Source organism: Pygoscelis adeliae, unplaced genomic scaffold (genome assembly GCF_000699105.1).
Source record: "Pygoscelis adeliae isolate BGI_AS28 unplaced genomic scaffold, ASM69910v1 Scaffold34, whole genome shotgun sequence".
Lineage (NCBI taxonomy): Eukaryota > Metazoa > Chordata > Aves > Sphenisciformes > Spheniscidae > Pygoscelis > Pygoscelis adeliae.
Window position 1 is genome coordinate 6,911,439 of NW_008824658.1, and position 14,789 is coordinate 6,926,227.

The 14,789-nt window shown below is 42.5% G+C and overlaps 1 protein-coding gene across 1 annotated transcript in view; it reads right to left on the reverse strand.

Annotated features, from left to right (window-relative positions):
- Nucleotides 1-3,360: 3,360 nt before the first annotated feature.
- Nucleotides 3,361-14,789, reverse strand: part of KIF3A (kinesin family member 3A) — a 25,680-nt gene continuing 14,251 nt past the window's right edge. Inside the window, exons 9-19 of the mRNA XM_009322784.1 lie at nucleotides 13,674-13,775; nucleotides 12,000-12,071; nucleotides 10,079-10,087; nucleotides 8,282-8,438; nucleotides 7,208-7,388; nucleotides 6,790-6,900; nucleotides 5,879-6,004; nucleotides 4,680-4,733; nucleotides 4,466-4,534; nucleotides 4,138-4,262; nucleotides 3,361-3,609 (exon numbers count right to left, since the gene is read on the reverse strand). Of these exons, the coding sequence (XP_009321059.1) occupies nucleotides 3,561-3,609; nucleotides 4,138-4,262; nucleotides 4,466-4,534; nucleotides 4,680-4,733; nucleotides 5,879-6,004; nucleotides 6,790-6,900; nucleotides 7,208-7,388; nucleotides 8,282-8,438; nucleotides 10,079-10,087; nucleotides 12,000-12,071; nucleotides 13,674-13,775 (1,055 nt within the window). The 3' untranslated portion in view covers nucleotides 3,361-3,560. The remainder of the gene's footprint in view (nucleotides 3,610-4,137; nucleotides 4,263-4,465; nucleotides 4,535-4,679; nucleotides 4,734-5,878; nucleotides 6,005-6,789; nucleotides 6,901-7,207; nucleotides 7,389-8,281; nucleotides 8,439-10,078; nucleotides 10,088-11,999; nucleotides 12,072-13,673; nucleotides 13,776-14,789) is intronic.

The following is a 14,789-nucleotide window of genomic DNA, read 5'->3' on the forward strand; positions in this document are numbered from 1 at the left end:
GACATGTGCAGACAGTGTAAGTCGGTGAAAGGCACTAAGGAAGGACAACCCCAGCGGAGGACGGGCTTGAACAAGGGGCTCCTCAGCTCGCTGGGGCACATCCCGTGATCTGCGTACAGGCCCCATCCCACTGATCTTCCCCGGAGTCTTCCAAAGTATCCTCTTCTTCCGCCCTGCCTACCTCTTCCGCAGGAGCTTGTTGCCCGCTGCCCTGGGGCTTGGCAATGAGGGTCCCCACGCACCCCAGACTCACTTCTAACTTCTCCAGTAAGCGCTTTGTATCACAGAGCTACACAGCCTATTTTAGCTACCCTTCCTGACGTATCTTCTGACTCAACTGAGTTAGAAAGATGCTGTATGTTATCTGAAAAACATGCACAGAGGTGGAACTAGGAATCAAGAATTTTATTTCATGGTATGAACATGCTCCAGGGACACAATACTGATATATACAGTGTAATGAATAAAGTTTAATCATAAAACAAAGAATAATCAGAAATAAACAGAGTTAGAAAACCAATAAATAGGAAGACAAATTATACAATCAGACTATACAGGACTGGCTAAGCAGAACTGCCGAGAGAGGTGAAAGCTGGACATGTGCAGACAGTGTAAGTCGGTGAAAGGCACTAAGGACCATTTTCCCCTCCTCTTAAAGAAAGGATCAGGAACAAGTTAAATACGAAATAATTCATTTACACAGCATTAAACAACATAAAGCATCAAAACCCTCAATGTTAAGGTCTATGTTCTGGAGTGAGGGGACTCTTCTGGCAGCAAGATGCAAAGATGAGCACGCACAATATATATATTACGGTAATATGACTTCTGATAAATACTATAGAGCACATCCTGACCTGGGATGAGAATGGCTGTATTAAGCTCTTAAACCCACACAAACCAAACCCCTTCCTCATTAAAACACGTTGTGGACCCATCAGACATTCACAGGTTGTCCAGGGCTACAGAGAGGGCCCACATGGTAAACCTGCAAGCCAGACTCCCTGGTTTTAAAAGAAAGTTCCCAGAACTTCAACAGAACACACCAGTTAAAAGGTAAGCCAAGCTGACAGAACATCATGACCATGATAGTGTTCCACTTAAAACAAAGTCCTCTTGTAAGAACAGATAATTTGTTCCCCCAGCCCCTGTAACAGGAGATTACAGCCCGTTTCTCCAATCTGCCAATTACAAAGGTGTGCAAGCAGTTATTTATTAAGTGTTTTCTCCACCCCAAGGCTCACTTAAATATGTAGAATACTATTGTTTCCAGCAGCAGGACTGTAACATTAAATCACAAAGCATATGCCTTTATAGTTAAGTTTTAAATATTTTAAACGCAGTGTCATGGTTCACAGTAGTATCTTTAAGCCACTGATGTCTGTCAGGTAAAAGAATTTTCAATGGTCTTTTTGAAAGCACAGTTCAGGAGAAACTCCCTTAAAAACAGATCACTCAACAAATCTTAGCACATGACGTAACACAAAGGGAAACACGGTATTTATCCCTGGTTCTGAGAACTAGTACAGGCCAAAATTATGCAGCTATCTGCTTGGAGACTGAGAACTGACATAAGGCCTAAGACAAAAAGAGCATTTAAGCCATTTTCAGTCTGCCTTGTTTGATGAGGAGTGTGTAACACGAGATAACCCAACGCTATCCAAGCACATTCAAAGTAAGGTCAGCTCTTCAAGGGCAAAACCAACTACAGCTTAGATCAGACAAGAGTTCTGAGTATTTACCTCTAAATGCTAGGCTAGAGAAAACAAATGCCAGTGTTTGGATTTGTATCTTGTACGAACTTAGGTGACACTCCCTCCCCCCCAAAACAGAGGGCAGTATGCTCTTCTCCTAGGTCATGATCCTAAAAAACACATTAAAAAAAACAGGGAAAAGCTTACAACCCATTTAGAATATCACTGAGTATATCTCCAGAGCAAAACATGCCCTTACAAGACCAGTTTTAACTATTACAGATCCTGTTCGAGTCACAAGGTACATCCAGTTAAGCATCACGACAGTAAGAAAGGGATATCAACATTTAACTACTCTGAAGTACTTCACAAGAACATTCTGGTTATTGCAAACGTGGCTACTAGCAAGAACTCAGGACACCTAAGGAGCTATCTTGTTCTTTCTGTCATGCTTCAGGACTCCATTTCTCCTTTGAGCAATCACAGCTTTTTAATCCTCTAGGTAACACTAAGGTTACATGGAAGTTACAGCTAATTACCACCGCCCTGGCATGGGAACTGTTGAGATACCTGCAGCCGACGTGCTCCAGCATGAGTTACAAAGCACACACAATCCAGAGGAGATGCGTTTTCTCTGTGACACAAAAGCAACGTATTAAAGTGATATGTGTCTATTAGCAGCATAAATATCAAAGAAAAAGAGCAGCCACCACAAATAAATGGTTATCAGAGACCAGAATTTTTTTCCTCTTAGAGCATAGCCAGAAACCCGAGATGATACAATCTACACAGGAACACAAACAGCATCAGCTATTTCAGGGGATGTTACCATTCTGGGAAAATTGGGAAATTCATGCCTGTTTTAATATAGGAGAGTCAAATTCACCTCCAGTTTAGAGCACTGGTCCAGTGCCCTTGTATCCAGGGATGAGAAAATGGAGCCATAATGCTCACAGTCCCAAGGCTGAAGACAAGTCCTAGTATTACAGCATTCCCCTTCAATAATCTCTGCTGTTCAGATTACAAAACAATTCACATACATTTAAAAAATTCCACCTCAGAAGCATAAGAAGCAGTCAAAGCAATGCTGCAACACAGCCTTAAAAGGAGGGGAAAAAAGCTCTTTCGCCTTTGCATCAAAGGCCTCACTCTCCACAGTGCCAGCAGATCACACACAAATAGACAAAAATAAAAGCACTACTTAGACACATTTGTTTTCTGTTGCTTCTGTGACTTCTTTCCCCGAAGTCTCAGACTTTGTAGTTCATGTTTCCCCTACCCAGCTACTTTCTTTGTACAGCAAGACAGCAAATGAAGGGAAGAGGACTGTGTATTTGATACACAATACGATCAGGTTAATAGCCACATCGAGGAATATTTAAATAAAAGGGTTTGATGCTCTTAATTCAAAGGTTTGCAGCAACCACATTCAAACACAGATCAGTGCAACAGAGGACAATAGTGAAAGCTGCCAGTTATGTGCAAAGCAGGGCATAAATCAGATTTACCAGCCTTAAATTTTAGGATTTCATCAACCGTGTTGAGCTAACATGTCTAGCACTTAAGCACATTATCTAGAACCCTTATTTTCTATACATTTCAACAAGGATTACCAACAAGTTTCCCTGCACAACACGTTTAACACATGGAATTTCACAACCATCATATATACCAGTTTAATATTATGTTAATATAACATACAATACAGGCAACTAAGGAAAAATACTTTTTTTTTAAAATAAAGCTCCATACCAGCAAGGCATGGATTTTATAGCCATGTCAAACTGTGCCATCTCTTGAATTCCATATTCTGACCAAATCTTATACACTCACTGATTTTTTACAGCAATTCTGAACAGGTCACACCTACTGCAGCAGAGAGTCAATGACGGCTCCTGGCTTTGCTGAACGTTTTCTGTTTGGAGAGCAGAAAGGAAAGGGAAAACAACACCATACACACATCATTATGCTGTCTAGGAAAGACCGGGACCAGCCACATTTCAAGTCAAAACTACACAATGTTACTCTTCCACAAGCATTTGTCAAAACCAACCAAACAAAAATAACCAAGAAAACCCATGCCGAAATCTCCCCCAACAGCACATTACTTTCCAGTAATAACAGTATATGCACTGTCAATGTGTCAAACGGAACCACAGAACACAGTAAAATAAAGCAAGAAGCCGGAAGAGGGAAATGCAGCAAAAGGGCATCAGAAAAATCCCCAGACAAGCCTTTCTGGACAAGATTTTACTGCAGTAAAGAAATTTCAACTCGGTTCTGTCACACTTGGCACCAGTAAACTTTATACCGTGCAAAACTTTAGCATTTTGTCTTCTCATTAAGCAAGTGTTTGAAGACTTACGGTAAGTTTGCATGCACAAACTTAAACCTTCCCCTGGGTAAATCCCCCATTACATATAGATACCCCAAAGTTCTTCACCTTCTACCCGTCTTGGGCCTGGATCTTCCTTTTGAAGTCCTCGGCCTCTCCAGCTTCATCAGAGATTGCCTCAAGCTTTCTTCAGTGTAAGCTAAGTAAACATGGGAAAGGTCCACTTCAAAGGGCTAAAAAACCCAAAAAAACCCACAAAACAAAAACATCAGAATCATTTTATACATTGATCAATGGTGCTTTTGTAACACTAGAAAGACTTCTCTTCAAAAGAAAATTTAAATTGGACAGTCTCCCTGTAAATATGCAGTGGTAGGTACAGGCAGCAGAACTTACACCTACGCAATTCAATACATGCTTATAAAGAGTCACTCACATCTTTTTCTTTTTTATCCAGGACAGGCGTCTGTTTCCTCATATTGTTTCCTGTATATGCAACACATTTCTTAAAGAAAGAAAGCTCTGTTAGTAAAGTCTACTGTGCACAGTAAAACTGACTACAGCTTTATCAGTTTACTTGAGAGCTCAGTTAAACTCCTCGGAAGCTCGTGCTAACATTAGCTCGTACATGAGCCAGTCGGCTGGCTTACCAGCTGCCACTCTCCAATGTCTTCATTCCAGTGAACGTAGTTTTCAATCATTTCCTAGAAAGAAATTAGAACAGTAGTTGTTACAGACTTGCACAATCTACGCTCCAGATGCATTTTCCAGAACATACATCCCTAAAGGCCTGGACAAGCTGCTTAAGAACAGTCTTGACCGTTCAAAGTTGTTTTTATCAGGACAGCCATACTACGTTCAAAAACCCCTATTCACATTCTGAAGACTACAGAAGAGAAAAATACCACTCCCAAATTGAATGCATTGGAGTTCCCACTAAAGCATGGGTTTCCCATTATGCCAATGCCATCAGGATAGCAATAAACAAATTGTAATATGGAAAAAAATGAAATATTAAGGGAAATAGCTTTTATATTTTCTATTAAATAGTGTGCATCATATTTAAGCTTATCATGAATTTTCTGAACATTGGGGACACAAAGAAGACAAGAAGTGAAGAGTTCCAAGTTCAGTCTTACTACTTTCTATTAGTATCAGACATCAGCAAGCACAACTTCAAGCACAGTGGAAAAAAGAGGTTTTGAACAGACCCAGAGCACGGGCACACAGCAAATGTACCAGTTAAATACATGGTGAACGTGATTTTTTTTTTTTAAGCCATTAGGAAAACATGCTGCAAGAGAACTGAGATTAATATATCACTCTGCTTACAACCCCCACCACATCACACACTGCTTCCCTAAAATAGATTCCATAACCATGGAATTGTAGCCAAAGTTATCGAAACCCCTGAGAAATACAACAAAGCCATTCTGCATTCGTTATTCACATTGTTGTGCTGCTTTTAGAGCTAAGTGCACCCACTAACTCTGATCTCCTTCCAACTGAACTTCAAGCAGAAGTCCACCAGGTTACAAGAGTCACTTGACAAAAGCATCTTTTCCTACTTTAACATCACCTGGTTCTAACAATCCAGATAATGGCACAAACACATGAATGCAACCAAGTTGCACCTGCTTGGCTGAGCCACAGCAAACAAAGGCTCACAGCAATACACACCAACTCATTTGTGCTACAACTTAACAGGCAAGTGTCAATGAGTTCACTGTGAATACCTCATGAAGAGAAAAGCAGCCAACTCATTCCATTTGTTGGACAGAATAAGAGCTAGAGGGCTCAGCGTGCATAGCACAATCCTACGCCACAGGCTTCGGTTCTTTGTCTTTACCTGGTAGTCCTGAGGAATGAAGTTGTCTATGATAAGCATCTGAAGACGAAGTTCCCTGCTCAGCTGCCGAATATTCTCTAGTAATCCTTCAATCTCTCTCTGATGCTCTTGCTGCAGATCTGCCATCTGAAGACAAACCAGACATTTGAGAGGCATCAGAGCTAGCTTAAGACACGGTAACAGCCTAGAAGAGAAGTCTTCTGCCTACACAAGGTTTTTGGGAAACAAAAGCAAACTCTGATTATAAGTACTAGAATAGTTATCTCTGAAGAATAAACCCTCTGAAACCTTTCAGCTCAGAGATGGCTGAAAATAGCATTAAGTTCTCAGTTTCATAAAAACGAAACTGGCCTTCTGCCAATCCAGGCTCTGCACCAGCTAAGAGCAGATGAAGAGTGTGCAGACAAGTTATATCCCTGGCAAGATTTCAAAGAAAATCTCTGATCCCAAAGACAAAATGCACTTTTCATGAAACAGGAACTCTAGACACCAGCCAAAGGACACATTGATCCAGTGACTGAGGAAGAGAGACCAAGGGCAACAGGCAGAAAGGACAGACAGCTAAGAGCAGAGGAACATCTGGGCTGCTGCAAAGCAGGAGATCAGGCTGCCAGCAAACAGCTTTTTTGTTTCAGAAATAACCAGTGTTTTTCCTTGAAGTTCTGAATATCTCAGGGTCTCACACATACCCCCTCAGCCTGGCCTGGGGAAAAGCTCTACAACGTGCCCCTGTGCAGATCTGACACCAGACTTAGTTAGATCTTTTTGAATTATGTGAACCAAATGGACAGCACAAAGTCATTTCTAAACATATGGCACTTTTTCCAGTGTTACAAGGGTAAGCTGATGGCTTTACCCTTCCCAGCTATAATCTCTCACATCATCATAGGCTGAGGACTTCAGACACTAACCTCCGATTTTGCAGCCATAAGCATGGTCCAAACTTTCTTCAGCTTTTTGGTTTTCCCCTGTGCTTCTTCCTGGAGGCTGGTGTACTTCTCCTCGATGTCCAAGCGTTCTTGCTGTGTGCAACATTTAGCACAGACATCCACACATTAACATAATCAAAGAAACTATCTGCAATAGTATGAACAAAAGGAGAAACTACTTGAACCAAACAAAGCATTTGCCAAGGGCACGGAGACCTGGCTTAGCCAGGCTGGCTCAGACCCACAGCGATGGCACTGCCAACATGTGGCCTCCAAAGTGGTTAGCTTCTGCTGTGCTTTCAGAGTAGAGCACATCTCATCCACGTAAGCAATGCCAAGGCACACAACATGGTGTATCCTGCCATTGCTGTTTTCAGACAGCTACATCATATAACCCCACCTCCTTCTCCTCAAGCTCCTTGCGAAGCTGTTCTGCTCTCTTCCTTCGTTCTTCCAGTTCCATATTCGATTCTTCTAGAAGCTTCTCTTGCTCCTCTGCTTTTGCCAGCAAGTCCACTCCTCCCACAATCACCTTCTTCTCCAATGCAGACAGTTTCTCCAACAGGGACTGGTGCTCTTGTCTAGAGAGACAGGTAAGTGAAAAACTTTCTGTCCTACAGTGCTCACAAGGCAGCAGGTCCAGCTCAGTTTTACAGCCCAGACAGCATTCACAGGGCTGGAAAAACTTGTCTTGCTGCCAAGGGTTTAAGTGGGGGTGAGGCAATGCAAGTGAATGCAGGGAGTTCCCCGAGCTCCAGCTCCCATCACTTTCTCGCAAGCAAAGCCAGGTCAGCACAGAAGTCTCTCCTGCTGCAAGTCTCCTCTATGAGGGGCTGCAAGGCACCAGTGATATTACCAGGCTACCCGAGGCACCCCTTCCCCGAGGGCCTTGCCAGCACAGTGATGCCCAGAGGCAGCTGCAGAAATGGAAGCGAGCGAACAGCGATCAAGACACAGCAGCCAAGATGCAAACCAGGAATGCTGGCTGCTGTTGGAGCAGCCTCTGACAGCAGGACTGTCCTATCTGCATGGGACAGTGCGATCTCAGCAGCTTCTCAGCTCCAGAGCTGAGAACGCCTACACCCAAAACGACATGCTCGTGACAGTGTGCTGCAGGAAACTTGGCTGGCTACACAGCTATTGCTCACTGACCAAGCAGTACAGCAGTATTGCTGCTCTTCACAGGTCTCCAGGGTTTGGAGGATTCATTTATGTTTCTAGGCTATCTTGCACAACTAGATAAAGTTAAGAGAAGAAGTGGCAAAAGGATAAAATTTGTCTTTTCCATCTGCTCTAAACTCTGAAAGCAGAGTAAACTCCTCGTTCACTTTCATAATAGCAAGAGCTGATGTTCAGTTTGTACAAAGTTTGACAGGCACCTCATCACGTATCTCCAGATATCCATAACTGAGTTGTAGATTAAGGAAGGAAAAACCCACACGACCACACAAACTGCTCAGAGCAGGGTACTCACTGAGCTTTAAGCAAGTCTTTTTCTCTCTTCTCCAGTTCAGCTCTGGCTTTATTTCTTTCTTCTTCTTCCATATCAAGCTTAGTTTCAAGAGCTTTTCTCTCCTCTTCAATCTTTGCTTGCATCTCTACCATCTTATCAGGGGAAACCTTCTTTTTGCCTTTGGAAGAGATAGGGAAAACAAGTTAGTTCACAGAAAAATAAGACAGCCTCTGTATCACAGCATTTTTTCCAAGTTCAGATTCAATACTTGCATTTAAGAATAAATTTATTAGATGTCAGCTCCAAGCTGGGCACAACTCAGTCTTTCAAATCCCATTTTAACATTGACCAGTTGTCACCAGTTCCTACAGAGAAGGAACACTATATAACTAACACTATAACATAATGCCCCCAAAATAGAAAACACATGAAGAACGCTTGGAGAAGGAACACTGCCTAAAGAGAAGTCTGAGCTGGAAACTCAGATGTTCTAACTCTGTAGATTAGGCCAAATAAAGGAAAACAGAAGACTGCCTTGGTCTTGACCTACAACTGCAAGAACTAAGCTATCAAGAGTTACATACTCAAATTTCAGATTAGCATCCCCATCACACCCCTTGTTCTTTGTCCTCCTTACGGGGTTACCTATTGCAAAGTCAGCATGTAGATATTTTAAGAATGCACTACTATGAAAATACAGACTAGAGAAATTCAGAACAGCCCTATGAAAAAAAACCAGACAATTAAAGAAACTTTTTCATGGTATTCCATCTATGCAACAGTGACTACCCACAGATTTGAAAGTACTGAGGTTGGCTGCGACTTATCAATCGTGTCTTCACAGTAACTACTATTACAGCAAACCAGGTACACTTCATAGAGGGTTACAAAGGAAGTGGCCACAGCAACTCATTGAACCTATCGGCCTCAAGGGCTGGACCCAAACACCTGTGATTTTGAAACAAAGTGTGAGGCTGCTGCTCTTGGAAATCACTCCGCAAGTCTCCCGTCAACTTTCATTGTAATCCCAAGAGTGCCTAAGGCAGGTGAACAGAGATCCTGGGGGGGTTATTTGGACTGAGAGAGAACCCAGCCTATGTGCATTTCCTCAAGTCCAGCCTATGTGCATTTCCTCAAGTCCACAAGTCTCCCACAAGTCCTAAATCTCCCTTTATTCACTACAAGCGAATCCTTCATTTTTTGTTTTCCTCTTCGAGACAAAAAAAATCCCCATAGAATCCAGATGCCTAGAAACTAAGAAGCCATCGACTGTCAAGGCACTGTTTTCACAGTGACATAATGCATACGGTCAGAATGTGCTCAAGAATGTTGTTCAATAAAAGGCTTCCCTTCCCTCCAGTCTTCATGGCATTCAGTTTTATTTATATACATATATGACCACTAGCAGACAGAAAATGCACTGTATTTGTAAACGTGCATGCACATACATTCATATCTGTATGCATGTTTGTTCATGCACACAAGAGAATACAGTTAGTTTTGTGGCAAGGTAAGGACTTCAGCACTACAGCAAACATATCTTAGTTTCCATCTGCTAAACTTAGGAATCAGATAATAAGCACTTATTTCTGGATCTGCGGTGAAAAAGTGTCTAATTAGTCTGAGTAAGAAGCTTTCTGAAAGTGCTATACATAGATCATCATATAAAAAGAGATAGCCAGATAAAGGCTTCTTACTGTTAGTACACATCCCTATATATTCTCAGTTTAGGAGAAAAAGGTGAACTAAACCAAGCTGTAAAACCCTTTCACAAGCTCTGCAATTTATTATAAGGAGGAGGAAATCAATTACACCAACCTGCTTGATCTTGCATTAAGAGGAAGTAGAAAGCAAGTCACAGAGAGGCAGCATATGCATAAAAAGAGGAGGAAAGAAAATATATTATTGCTTTGATAATTTTGGACAAAGATCACCAGCATCAGAACAAGCATTCATTTTATATGCATGTTTCTAGAGTAGAAAACACAGGATAATAACTAAAAAAACTCCATTAGAGCAAACATTAATGCATCGTGATTTTATGCTAAAGCAGAGAAAGTTTCTGTACTTCAGAGTGCTTTGCATATCCACGATAATCTTCAGCTCACTCTTGCGTTCTTCTGCCCATTCAATGCAATGCAGAATCTAAATGTGACGTTATGAGCCTGCCGCAAACATCATGCCCTAAGAAACAGTTAAAGAGGGTAGATTTCTTCTTCGACAAGAGACTTAATGCTTTCCCCCCCTGCTCAAGATAGCCAATTCTGTCATATTACCTGTAAAATATTAGCATACAGAAGACTCGTTCTAAGTTTTAACCAAGTTTCCAAGCCAATTCTTTGCAAGATATATGACAGTTGCACATAGGGAGTCTCAGCACAAGGTTTCTCCATTTAATTACACAGGGTGTTAGTAGGTTAATTTGCAGTAACTGATGCTTCCATAGAGGTATAGAGCCAGTTTCAGTTATTCAAGCAAGTGCAGCAAAAAAGGCAGGACAGGAAAGGCATAATGAAAGACACCACATGCAAAAGGGTCACGCTTGAGGACAGTTAATATCCCAAACCACATATAGTCACACTTATCCTAATCACCAAAAGCCCAGTGCAACTTCCACAACAGAGCTGTCTCCAGACTTGCAGGAGATGGACTCATCCACCCACTGCCGCATCAGCAGTTTGCTATTAACTGTCCTCATCCAAATAAAATACTCAGGTTTCAAGCAAGCTTTGAAAGAGCAAGTTTGAAGCAAGCAGATTCCAAGCCTACTATCATATGACCCGCCAAAGGTCTCCCCTAGGTTGTGATCCTTCTTAACCTACTACCACACTTTCTCTGAGCTGATGCTTTCCACTAACATAACTAGTATAAGTGTGACTGAAATATATAGCAACACTTTCCAGACTCTCTCTCCACTCAGGGAGGAGAGTGGACTGCATCTGTTCAGAATAACCACAACAGTGGGTAAAGTCCCTACAAGCCAAGTCCTGAGGTGTGATTTATTTCTTCAGTCATCACTAATTGATTGTAGGGTTTTTAAAGGCACAGAGCCCTCTCTGACCAGGAGCAGACCAGACTTCCCTCGCTGCTAGACCAAAATCTAGATCTCTCGCTCCTCTGAACTAAGTCCCACAGTGATCAAGAACTTAATGTCATGGGGCAGTTAAACCCCAACCACCACCGAGGATTTTTTTTAAGTATCTGCCAAAATAAAGCAAATCAACCAAGCGTTACCATGTTTTCTTTGCAAGTATAAACCTCCTGTTGTTTGATCATTGACTGCTCCATTCATTTTCTGCAAAACTAATTTTGAGAAGGCAGAGTCCAATATAATATAGCACAATCCATTTCACCTGCCTAGCTGTCCTTTTTATGAACTCATATTGTAGCAACTCCCATTAAAAAGTTAGCTCAGACTTTTTTCCTGATATTTCAGAGGGAGCACTTAACACTGGAGTTGCAAACTTTTTTTTAACTTATTATTTATCAATTGTCTTTAAATCTTGCTCAAGGAGCATACTAAATTGCTTCCTGTTCTCTCACATATCTGGCTAACAATGCGCACATTAAACAACTGTTTCAAGCATGGAAGCAGCAAAGGAAAGGCATGCTTTAGCAGAATTAAAAGTTCAGGTTTATCTTTCCAACGGACATAGCGGGGAAGAGTGCAGCATTGCAAAATGGAGTGTGCAGATTATGGGAAGGCCAAAGCTTAAAGGACTTAAGAGCTCCCACTCACTAGTGAAGGACTTATCCAGAGGTTTCTCTATGACAGAGCATGTGGAGTCTGAACTACTGCTGCTGCTACTGCCTGGAAAACAGAAATGCGTCCCACAGAAAAACCCAGAGAGGAAGAAACATGCAGATGGGAAGTTAGTTCTAAAGGAAAGAAACCCAGAAGGGCCAGCAACCTAGTTCAAAAAGGCACAAGTTCCCATCAGGAAGCATTTGCTAGGATCCCTCCCAGACTCAGCTTGCAAAGCCACCATTTCCCAGCACAAAATAGCATGCTCAGAAAGACACTTCAGTTAAAACCCATCTTAACCAGCCTACAGCTTAAAACAACATGCCAAGGCAGCTTTCCAGTTCAAGCAACAACAGCACAGAAAACCAGATCATAGTGGAGAAGGCTGTGGATATCTGCAGTAGCAGAGGATTCAGTGACCAGGAGTCCTTTCCAGTCTTATGTACACAGCAACGTGCACTTTTCCCCCTGGAAGGCAGAATCAGCTTACATGGGGACAGTTACTATGCGTACTCCTGCTGAGCAGCACCCTTACTTAGAGAACTTAGAGTAGCTTGTTTGGAAGTTGAGTAAGTCACAGTTATTTGCCCTCTACTCCTTTCAAGCAGCATTTTGAAGGTGGTCTCCTCTTGGGAGGAGATTTGGGCGGGACTTGGTTCTTGATGGAGACAGTGGTCAATCTTTTTGCTTCTAGAAATTACCAAAAGGTGAAAAATGAAGTTGTTACAACTACCAAAGGCACGACAAAGGTCATTTACGACTCTACTTGGACAGATAACAAAATGAAGAGAGTGCATCTAAACCAGGAATGCTTTAACAGGAATTTTTTTAACAGATATGGGAGCTTCAGGACAGGAAGGCAGTTTGAATGTCAAAATTAGTTTACTAGAGAAGCTGGAAGTTGAGCTTGACTTCTCTACTCCCCATGAAGAAACATCAGAGAGGTTCTAGGGGCATAGCAAGCTCCCTGGAAGCCACAGCATCCCATAGTACACAACGACCTGCAATTCTAGGCTCAGCAACATCCCTTGGGGTTTAGATGTTACACAGTAGTTTAACACTGGTGTAGTTTAACACAAAGCAAACTTCACCATGGGCTTTCCAGAGTGCTCCCAAGCAAGGGATGTGCAGCTCCCATTCAGCTTTTCGGCTTGCACAAAGACACCCAAAGGTCAACTTTTTGCTCTATCAACATAAAATAGGACACCAGAAGAGTCAGTTACTGAACATCCATAAGACAGATGAATCCTTTGCCTAAACCACAGCCAAAATCCCCCTCCAACCATTCCCATGGTTATAAAAACCTGCATCTGCCTACCATTGATCTCTGGTGTCTTCTTCCTCCCACCTCTGTGAGCAGGGGAAGTTCCACACCACCAGTCACAAGCCATACACAGCCACCTTGCGGCAACCAGGGAGCCACCACAAAAGAGGGTGTTACCACAAGCACAACTACCCAAGTGGAAGCAGATACTACACAGGTTCAGAGCTGTCCATCTACGGAGACGGCACCAAATAGCTTCGTTTCTAGGAGAGGCATGATAATTGCAGCGGCAGTAGGGCAGCTCTACAACTCTACTTTTCCCCGCCTTGCTCTGGCTATAGTTTCTGACACCAGCTGCTGGTTGAGGAGATTGGTGGCACTGACAGGATTCTCTACGGCCTTACCCCGCCGTTTCTTCCGCTTCTCCCCATCCTCTCCAATCTCCCCATCGTCATCTTCATCCTCCTCTTCAGAATCACTGGTCTCGGAACCAGATATCTCTTCCCCTACAACAGAAGAGTGCTTTTTGATGCGCTTTCCTTCACCTCATATCAGCTTGTTACTGTGACAGCAGCATTTGTCCAAACCCAGCAGTGTCCTACATCAGCTTATGAGCACCTGCAGAAGTCATTAGCTGTTGAGCAGACAGACAGCTTGCCATGGCTCAGGAAACTTAAGGAAAATAAGATACGCAATTTGATGCTGTGAAGTCAGTGTGTATATGTTAAAGCTCAAGTGGGTGCTTTTCATGGGAATGAAAGTATCCTTGCACTGCTGAAGCATTAAGCTACAAAATTTTCCTAGCAGGATCTCCCCATACCTTCTCTTCCATCTCAGATGGAGGAGAAAACAGCCAGATGAACAAAGTTCACACAGACTTACTACTTAATCAGACACCTGTATACATGAAGCTAGATGGCTGTTAATTGAGAAAATGGCCAGTTTCACAAGTGTTTCTCATTGTTGCCATTGCAGACACAATGCTCAGAGGTTTCAGGCTGTGTCTGGAAACCAAACTGAATAGAATCCAACATTTAACATCCTGGCCTCCCAGTAATGTTAGCAAACATAAGGCTGTTTGTTCTGTAGCTTAGAGTCTAAAATTTAAGAAGCCACCCTCAGCCCACCAGGGATGAAACAGCTACACCCAGCTCCCAACCCTTGAGGAAAGCGTTACTGACCTTTTCCTGCTTCTCCTGAATGAGGCAGACTCCAAAAGGCAAGCCATGTTGGAGTTACTGCTACAGCTGTTCCGTGCTGTGAGCATCTCTCCAGAGAGAGATGTTGTGCCAAAGTCACTGTTTAGTAAGCATCCCTCTGGCAAGATCTTTCGACATTGATGGACTAATAGTGTCACAAGGCCATGAAGTTACAGGGCTTAAAGAAGCTTCTTGTTTCTCTATGCATTGTTTGAAAGTCAGCTCCAGTCCTAGCTCCACAAATTTGGTTCATTTTTCTCCCAAATAACGCATCCCTCCTCCTCAAACAGGGAAAACATTGGACCTTTTGTCACGGTACAT